Source organism: Galeopterus variegatus, unplaced genomic scaffold, assembly GCF_000696425.1.
Source record: "Galeopterus variegatus unplaced genomic scaffold, G_variegatus-3.0.2 Scaffold926, whole genome shotgun sequence".
Classification (NCBI taxonomy): Eukaryota; Metazoa; Chordata; class Mammalia; order Dermoptera; family Cynocephalidae; genus Galeopterus; species Galeopterus variegatus.
Window position 1 is genome coordinate 196,511 of NW_007727037.1, and position 9,478 is coordinate 205,988.

Below are 9,478 nucleotides of genomic sequence, written 5' to 3' on the forward strand. Positions count from 1 at the left end.
GCCGGCGCTCGGCGGTTTCCGTCGCAGCTCGGCCCCTCCTCCGAGGGCGGGAGCTGAGGCGGGCTTAACTCTCTCCTCGCCGGAGCCCGGCAGCTCCGCCTGCCGCCTCGAGGCTCGCGCGCCTTCGGGCTTCGCGGGGTTACTCGCCCGCGCTTCTGCCTGGCATCTGCTCGAGCGGTCTACGCTCCCTTCCCCTGCCCGCACTCCTGTCTTCCTCCATCCCCACCCCAGGGCCCCGGAGGCGCCCAGCGCGCCCCACAAAAGCTCCGGGAGGCGACTTTGTTTTCGGTTTATTGCCCCTCAGCAGGCAGCAGGAGTCGGGGCCTGGGCTGGGGCTGCCCGGCTCAGCCAGAGGATCTACACAGTGTGTGAGGGGAGCCGTCCGCCCCTCCAGGGAAATGCGCCATCGGGAATGTCTCGAAGTCGAGGAAAAGGTCGGGCCCGGGTCCTGGGGCCTTCTGGGGGTCGGGGCCACGCCGCCGGGCCAGCCGGTCCCGTCCGGCAGCGATCAGACGTCGAGGGAAGAGGCGGGGGACAGAGAAGGGGTTCGAGAGGGTGTGGCCGGCGCCGGCCCGGCGGCCCCGGCGCCCAGCACGCGCCACTGGAAGATGCTGGCGTCCTTGCCGCCCAGCGAGACGAGGTGCGAGTCGTCGTGCGTGAAGCGGACGTTGGTCACGTGGCTGCCGTGGCCCCCGTACATGCGGCTCGGCGCCTGGGCCGGAGGGAAGGTCGAGTTGCTGCGGCGGCGGCGGCGGTGACCCCGGGCCCTCCCGCCCGGCCCCGGCGGCCCCCAGCGGCCTCACCTTGGCACGCGCACAGGGGTACTGGAAGAGGTGCACTTTGCAGAAGTCGTCGGCCACGGCCACCACGCGCTCGTTGTGGGAGCGGCACAGGGAGTTGATGTCGGTCCCATCCGAGCCGTCCGGCCACACGCCTAGCACAGCGGCCGGCCTCAGCCCGGCCTCCTCCCCACCGCCACCCACGGCCCAGAAGCAGCCATGGTCACTGGTCGCGTTCCAGGCAATTCTTCCCGGTCTCCTGGGCTGGATCTGCCGGTTTCTTGACGCCCACCCCACGACACACGCCCAGTATTCCGAGCCCAGAGCGGGCTCCACCTTGTCCCCCGACCCCTCCCGCAGGGTTCCGCGCCCCTGCGCCCCTGCTCACCATAGACGTGAAAGCCCAGCACGCAGGTGTAGGTAGACCATTCCCGGTCTCGGCTCTCATAGCGATTCCTCAGCAGCTTGCAGCCTCCAGCCACGTCCCCTGGGGAGAAGGAGTCCGCTCAAGGTCAACTCAGCTCTCGCCCTGCCCTCAGTCAGGAAGATGCCCGGGAAGACCAGGTTGGAAAGACTGGCTTGAGGAGGTGGCATGTGATCTGGTGGTCACTGTGGTAGCACCCCCTCCCACCCGTGAAACCCACCCCCTGTGCTCCCTGAGTTCTCACTGAAGTTCTAACAGCTTCTCATCAGTTCCTCCTCCCTAGATAAGTCAACCCCTGCTCTGAGAAACTTTTCCAGAGCGATCTCTTCTTGGTGCATTTTTCAGTTCCCTCAAGTCCTTGTGGGAACAAGATATGGTATGAAAACGTGCGTGGCTTTTTCCAAATCAAAATTTCTCCTATGTGTATGACTCTGACTTCACTTTAACCCCATCTCCACCTCCATATCTGACAGCCCCTCTGCCTGGAGCTCCCCAAGCATTCTTCCATTCCCACCCAGGAACACCCCCACCCCAACCCAAATAAAATACACTCCAATTACCCTCTTCCCATGTCCTCCCCCATTTCCACTCACAGTAAAGAATCTCATAGTCCCCAGAATTGGACATGATGAAGTTCCCATCCTTGGACCAGTCAAGGTGAGTGATGAAGCTGGAGTGACCCTGGAAGCAAGGGTCAAGGGTCAAAATGTAGCCACCCACCATCTCCGATGCTCAGACACTCCCCCATCCCCATGCATCAGACCTCTGTGAGTCTACCTGCTGTTACCATGCCCCACCCTCCACCCCAGCTTCCTCACCATGCAGCGGCCAAAGCGGCTGGACTTGGCACCATCACTGGAAACGCTATAGATGTAGATCATGTTGTCATGGGAACCAATGGCCAGGTACAACCCATCTGCAAAGACAGTCACTCAGAGAGGGAAGGGTTAGGGACAGAGTTGAGTCCAGGGTGGGGGCAGCTCCCACCTGGGCTGTACCGGACCACTGAGAGCTGCTCATTGCCATCGGTGACATCAGACACAATCTCTCTGGTCTCTGTGTCCAAAACCAACCACCTGGAAGGGAGGGTAGGGAAAGCAAATGGGGAGTCAAAAAGGCAGGATGCGAGGAGACCCCCCAGGGAGGCCGCCCTGGGCAAGGTAGGGGGTGGCAAATCGGAGAACCTCAGTTAAGCCCAGGAAAGACTATGATGTAGAAAAGAGGTCACCACTGCATTCTTATGCTGGAATATGGGAAGGGGCTAAGGACAGAGAAAAGCTGAGGGGCTTCTGATGCCGTCTGAAGAAGTTGTCAGAAACTAGACCTGACTACAAGGGCCTTGTGCAGTCCGTAAGCCTGTCACTTCCCCGTGTTTGTCTCCCCTATGCCCCTCCCTTTCCCGCTGCTTCTCTAACCTGGCCTGCCACCTCCTCCACTCCCAGGCTTGGAGGAGAGAGTGGTTGGGGGAGGGGTGAAGACAGTTGCCACAGGAAAGCAGGGGAGGCCGCGGCTGGGCTGCTGGGAGAAGCACCGAGCAGTGAAAAGGCGGGGTTGGGCCCCTGAGTAGTGTCACTCCTGTCCACTCCGCACTACCAGGAAGCCTTCCCATACCTCCCTGCTTTCCCTCCCAGGAGTCCTGGCTCCCTCTCACCTCCCCGTGTTCAGTCCCACGGCCACAACTGCCCCACTCGGGTGGAAGTCAGCACAGAGACCAATCTCCTGAGAGGGGGGAGAAGGTGAATTCAAGAAGAGGCCTTTCTAGTGAGGGAACCAGGACAGGGACACCTTGTCATCTCGATAAACTCAAAGCCTCCTCCTCCCAACAAGGAGACAGGGAAAGAGAGGGCCAGGAGACCTGGGATGGAGGCTGGGTGCCACTGGAGCCTAAACAGGGATAATACTCAAAATATTTAACTACCAGAACTGAGCCCCCAGCTGGGCCGGAGATTAACCATGTATTTGCTGGACCAAGAGGAGGTCAAGGGGTCCTGGAGAAGGGGAGTATTGCCCAGGCAGCACTAGAGGCATCAGCTCTTACCAATCAGTACAGAAGAATTAGTATTTGAGTAGCCACACAACGGCTGTCTCTGGGGGGCTGAAGGAAAGGGGATGTTGGGGAAGGAGTGGTGGCCACAGGAGTTGAGGTAGGTGTGGCATGGGGGATCCAGGGACACAGGGCTCTACCTTGAGGTCAATGCTCCAGGCCAGCGCATGGCCCTCCCCATCCCACAGGCACAGCTGCCGGTCATGGCCGCAGGTGAGGAAGCGGTTCTGGAAGGGATGTGTGCAGAGCCCCCAGAGCTCATCGGTGTGGCCCTGCAGCAGAAGGTGGGCTGTCACCCCTGCTCTCCCCAACACCTCTTCCCTCCCTCCTCCCCCAAGCCCTTAGCCCCCCAACCTGGATTACAGGGGAGAAGCCCTGGGCCAGATCTCCCCTCAGCAATGCATTCTTCGTTGTTCCCACCAGCAGCTCAGAGCCAAGCCCTTCAGCAATGGCCCGCACGGCCCCAAAGTGTTCTGGGATCTGCAGAGTGGTGGCAGAATGTCAGGAGCCCACTGACCATTCTTCTTCCCCTTTCTTGACCCCAACACAGTCCTCACCTCAGCCTCCTGGAGGGCCACCAACCCAGGCCCCCACTGTACCAGCCGGCGGTCCCGCCCACCACCACTCAGCACTGTCCCGTCCCGCCGGAGACACAGGGCGAAGATGGAACCTTCATGAGCGTGGGCCTGGGCCACAATCCCGTAGGTCTCTGTTGGCAAAGTCCCAGGTGGGTCATGCTCTTGGGGCTCAGGGGAGTGGGGAGCAGGGGGCAGCCTAGGCCATCACAATAGAGTAATAACTTCCAACTACTGAGTGCCTACTGAATACTGTTTCTGATCCTCACGAATGCGAACACTGCTATTATTCTCCCTATTTTACATACAGGACAATCGAGGCTCAGAGAACTGAGGTAACTTCCTAAAGCCCAGACCACTAGTGGCAAAACTAGAATTTGAACCCAAGATCTGGCAGACCCAAAGCCCCAGACTTTCTCCTCTGCCATGCTGTCCCCCACCCCACCCCCAAGAACTATCACCTCTCAAGGTAAAAAGATGGGAGACCCTCTCCTGTGCATGAGTCAGCGTACTAGGACTGGAAGTACTAGACTTCCCAGATGGCACCCTCAACCACATACCTTTGGCTCCACCCCTGCCTGGGGTCTTGGAATCGGAGGGGCCCCGCCCCCAAGTGAGAATGTTCCCCTCTGAGTCCCCAGTGAGAATGTCTCCATCCGGGAGGAACACAAAGCAAGGGATAAACTTGGGTTTCTTGTATTTCTAGGGGGAGGAGCAGAGAACAAAGGTCAAAGGGAAGGACAAAGACTAAAAGCCACAGGACAGGACAGCTGGGGGCTGGGGAGCTTTAGGGTCTACAGTACTCAGATCAGTACTTCCATCTCCACTCTTCCCTCGCCCACCACCTTCCATTCATCCAGCCTCACCCCAAAGACACCCTGTTTCCGGGAGAGGGTCCCATTCCCAGGAATCCCTGCTCCACCACTCCAGTTCCAGAAGTGGACATGAGATTTCCCGCTGGTGACAATACAGCTGCTGTCACGAGGGCTGAAGCCAACGGCCAGGACTGAGTCATTTGTGCTCTGAAGGGAAGACACTAAATTCAGCCACCCCAAACCCTGAGCACCCTCATACTACTTGACTCTCTTGATTCGCATCCTGACAGTTGGCCTGCACAAGGTCCAGGAACCCCAAGACAACCCTTCCTTTGAGACCCTGGTCTGTTAAGAGCACTTTTCCCTGTCACGCATGATTAATCACCCTAATTCCTAATATTATCCATCATGAGGTCAAAATTTCTATAGTCCTCGTTTCACAGATGGAGAAACCAAGGCTCAGGGAGGCTAGGAGGTTTGCCCCAAGTGACCCAACCAGAAAGGAAGCAAATGTGTGGGTAATTCTGGAGCTCTCTGCACTCCACCACTCCCATCCCCCCAACCTCAGAGCCCCTGCAGACCTGGACCCCTCACCTTGATCTCAGCCAGCTTTGTTCCCCGGCTGCAGTCCCACACCGACAGCATGTGCTCATTGGAATCATCCACCACACAAAGAAAAGCACCCTGATCCTGAGGATGGGGGATGTATATCAGAGGGGCTGGCTGAGCCCTGGAAGTCTGGGGGCTCGTGGTCATTAGACAGGGGGTTCCATCACAGATCAAGAGGGCAGAAGTTGATGCGTGTTCCTTTCTCAGAAGAACTGGCGGGGTGGGGTTCAGGAGGCCAGAACTTCTGAGGCTCCCAGTCAGGTGCAAGAATGAGGTTCCTGGGCAAGAATGGGGGTCTAGAGGTTTGGGGGCCAGCTCACCGCAGCTGAAAAGGCCAGGGCCCCCACACCCCGCTCAAAGGCACCCAGTCCAATCTCCTGCAGCTTCAGCAGTGTCTCTGAGTCCCAGATGTGAACCACTGGCTGCAGAGGCTGGTGGAGGAGAAGGGGTCAGGGGTGTGAAGGAAACCTGGGCTGGAATTTCATCCTGTCTGCCTGGTGTTTGACTTCGGCCTTACCTTTCCATCCTTATCCACTCCGGCTGTCTGTCCTGAGGCTACCCGAACACCATCAGGGTGAACAGCAAGGCTAAGTAGGGGAAGAGACACTCTAGGGAAGGGGGTCTCTTAAGGCCACCCGACACACTTTCTCCATGCTTGCAGAGCAGTAAGGCGACTCTTCTCTCCTGCTCCTCCACACCCACCCAGACCCTCTTCCTGCCAAACCCACCATCCCCAGGCCCCAGGCCCCTCACCATCGAACGCAGTCTGTGTGCCCCCGGTAATGTCTCTGGCCGCCACCTCCAGGACCCCCTGGGCCTCCCCCAGGACGGTACAGCACCACCACACAGGCGATAAAGTAGACCACCTCCCCAGAGCGCAGCACAAACAGATTAGAGCGGGAGTCACGACCCCTGTACCCATAACTCGGGTGGGGATCACTGTCAAGGAAAGGGTCAGATCAAGGGCAGAAGGAGGAAGAGGAGAGACAGACTTCTGGCTGGCAGCGCCATCGGAAGAAGAATGGTAGGGAAGGATTCCCAGGGCTCCCTGTCCCCATTGACCCAGGAGATAACTGTAAAGTGGGGGTGGTCCCAAGGTAGGAAGAGCAGTTCCCATGGGACTGGAGGGGGCAGGATACACCCAGTCAAGGCTGAGGGTCTCCAGGGGTGGGCCGCTGGGCAGCTCCTCAAGGCTGCGGATGCCAGATGGGATGTACATGGTAATGGGGCGGCCACGAAGGAACATCTTCACTGAGATGCCTTCTACAGAGAAAAGGGGGGGGTGTCAACCACCACCCTGCAGCCTCCCTTCCAGCAAAACCAGAGCAGAACTCCACCCGCCGTACCTCACAGGTCCCCCCAAATAATTCTTGGGGCTGTAGCCCAAAGCCTAACTCCATCATCCAACTTCTTCCCTCTGTCTCTCTGTACATACCCAAATTGTAATTGCTCCTCCGAGATCCGGGACCCCCAGGGCTGGAGAGGGGGTCCTTCCCACCACGGCTGTTAGGAATAAACAGCATAGGAATTGGGATCAGGTCCCAAGACCTGAGGCAGAAGGGGCAGGACATGAAAAAGGAGGCTACTCCAGAGGCCACAGTCACCTCTGCAGGCTTGTAGTATGCACTGTGAGTGGCAGGGCCCTAGAGTAGATGGGGACTTTTAGTTCCACTTAAGAGATAAAAAGATTGAGGCTGAAGGGGCTAAGTGCACAGCAGAAGGCCACAAAGCTTGTAAGAGGCAGTGCAGGGTGCCAGAGCCCTTTCTTTCTTCCAGACCACCAGACCTCTGGCTACTGACCTTTTCATGTCCCCATCTGTAAAATGGGACCAAAGTGAATCCAGAAAGTACAAGGATCTAGCAGGTGAGCAAGAAAGTTCTTATCTCTCAAGAGGAAAGTGACAGGTGAGATCACCATGATCAGGTGATAAGGTGATAATACTTCTTCAGAGAATAAAGCAGAGGCCAAGGACAGGGCTAGAATGAACATTCAGGTGTCCTGGGGCCTGTACACACTCTGAGACAACTATGTTCAGACACTAGGATGTTCCCTTGCCCTCTAGATGTAAGTAGATGGGTACTTGGTAGATTGAGAGGGCAGGAGGGCTGAAGCTCTGAGGACAGCCATCCATGAAAATCATGACAGCTTTTGGAAAAGTCACTTGGAATCTTGGAAGATGTGTTGTGAAATGGTGGAAAGGGCAGGAGTCAGAAAGAGTTAGGTTCAAATTCTGACTCTAGCTGTGTGACCCCAAGCAAATGACTTACCCTCTCTGAGCCTACTTCCTCACCTGTGCAATGGACAGCATGAACCCCCCTACCCCCCAAGGATGCTGTGGGGACTGAATGAGATGGAGGAAGTTGAGGATTTAGCACAGTGCCAGTACACAGCATGCACCCCAGGAGTGCTGTTCCTTTCTTCCTGTTGGGCAGTGGGTCCCCCCGCCCCACCCAGGGAAGAGAGGTGAGGGATGTGGAAAGTCAAGAGCCTGAATCTGGGTAGGGTGGTTTGATGGGAGCCGTGTCCACCTCTCCATGCTCCCTGACCGCAACAACAGGTTAGCCGAGGAAGCTGCCTTCCTGGAGAGTTTCTGCCGAGGCCGCTCCGAGGGGGATGAGGAGGAGGAAGAATTTCTCCGTGGCCTGGTGGGGGCATAGTAAGCAAGTAAAGGTCATTCCCTCCAGTTGTGCTCCCCCATCCTCCCACCCCTCCCAGTCTGCACCACAGGACACCTACGTGTCAGTGCGCTGCGGGGGCTGCACAGGCCTGAGGATTCCTGGGGGGCCAGGGGAGCCAGCACCACTGCTGCTGCTGCCCCCTCCTTCAGACTGAGTCCCACTTGGCTCTTCGTTGGCCCCCTGAGGGGCTGGGGGCCCATTGCTCAGGCCAGGGGGTCCAAGGGATGGCTCAATCTCCACCTCTGTCTCTGTCTGGGTGCCTCGGCTCACCAAAGAGGGGCTGCATGTCGGTGGCAGTCCTAGGGATGCTGCAGGGCTGCCAGGGAGACACAGAATCAGCCTGATACCCCAGAAGCAGAGGAAGGGGCAGGAATGAGGTGTGCTGACATGCATACCTGTCCCTTGTAGGAGCTGGTATGCCAGAGCCCTGCAGGGAGGTGGGGGGCGCCTGCAGGCGCAGCAGGCGAAGGGCTTCTGCCAGGGCTGCCTTTACCAGCTCCATCTCCTCCTCCTGCACCCGAAGCCGTTGGCTCAAGGACTGCAGTGCCTCCTGAGCATGGCCCTCACCTGGGAAAGGGGCAAGAAGCACTCAAAATGTACCCACCACCTGGAGAAAGGGTTGAGGGGATTCTGTCCCCCACAATTTTACATTCGTCCACTGGGACTGCCCCCTTAAGGAGCCCCAAGCTTGGAGGCTGTCCAGAGGGGAGGAGACGGGTGGCAGAGGATCAAGGGCCTCCTTCTGGCAGGGCAGGCGAGGAACCTGGCAAAGCTCCCTTCCTGCTGCCGTCTCAGCCTCCGCAAAGACAGAGAGTACCATGGAGTACCAGGGGGAAATATGGAGTGCTGCCGAGGAACGTGGGAGCCACAGAGAGAGGCGTGGTGCTGGTGAGGGATTGCAGCCACCCCACCCCAGGCCAGCAAGCTCAGGTCTCCAGCGAAAGCAAAGTTAACCGTGCCGGGGACACCGGGAGACAGGAGAGGGCACGAGAGAGAGTCATACGGAGGACCAAGTATGGGAAGAGAGATCCAGAGTGACAGGAGAGGGTATCAGTGGTGAGCAGAATAATAACGAAGGTCCCAGGGTAACAGCAGGGGTCAGGAGTAAAAAGATCCAAAATACCAGAAGAAAGGCCCAAAGCAACGTAGGGGGCAGGGAAACATCAAGGGACCCAGAGTCACACGGGAGGTAGAATGACGTCGGGGAAGTCCGAAATGACAGTAGGAGCACCCGAGTAACTAGGGAGGGCGACCTGAGGAGCTGTGGAGGATGCTCCGAGCCCCTGGGGCGAAGGAGCCCGCGGGGACGCCAGCAGACAGCCGTCGGGCACTGGCGCTCCGGGAAGGGGCACGCCGCCCGCCCCGCCCCGTACTCACCGGGCCCCGCGGCCCCGTCCATCCGGCCCCCGGGTTGCTCCGAGCGGCGGCGGCGGAGGCGGCGTCTAAGCCGCGGGGGCCATGGCTGGGGAGAGGGGAAGGGGAAGCACCCCGGGGCGCGCGCGAAGGGGCGCCGTGCCACCCCCGGGGGCGCTGTGGGGCGCGAGAAAAGGGCC

At 58.7% G+C, this 9,478-nt stretch overlaps 1 protein-coding gene across 1 annotated transcript; it reads right to left on the reverse strand.

Moving 5' to 3' along the window:
- Positions 1–423: 423 nt before the first annotated feature.
- On the reverse strand, positions 424–9,397 carry EML3 (echinoderm microtubule associated protein like 3). Its single transcript, XM_008573483.1, has 22 exons — positions 9,303–9,397; positions 8,321–8,492; positions 7,984–8,241; positions 7,776–7,889; positions 6,682–6,749; positions 6,386–6,509; positions 6,000–6,170; positions 5,764–5,833; positions 5,567–5,677; positions 5,232–5,327; positions 4,689–4,844; positions 4,383–4,524; positions 3,805–3,956; positions 3,602–3,727; positions 3,388–3,519; positions 2,855–2,922; positions 2,191–2,279; positions 2,022–2,119; positions 1,797–1,884; positions 1,168–1,266; positions 804–934; positions 424–712 (listed from the first exon to the last, which is right to left on the reverse strand). The coding sequence occupies exons 1-22, from the start codon at positions 9,322–9,324 to the stop codon at positions 509–511; spliced, it is 2,691 nt and encodes an 896-aa protein (XP_008571705.1). The 5' UTR covers positions 9,325–9,397; the 3' UTR covers positions 424–508.
- Positions 9,398–9,478: the final 81 nt, after the last annotated feature.

What these genes read in the sequence shown, in the direction of transcription:
- EML3 (XM_008573483.1), bottom strand. Translation starts at nt 9,324, where the DNA reads ATGGACGGGGCCGCGGGGCCCG. An exon ending in TGGCCCTCCAGGAGGCTGAG is followed by an intron (nt 3,728 to 3,804) that starts GTGAGGACTGTG and finishes ACCACTCTGCAG; the next exon opens with ATCCCAGAACACTTTGGGGC. An exon ending in GGACTATGAGATTCTTTACT is followed by an intron (nt 1,267 to 1,796) that starts GTGAGTGGAAAT and finishes CCTTCTCCCCAG; the next exon opens with GGGACGTGGCTGGAGGCTGC.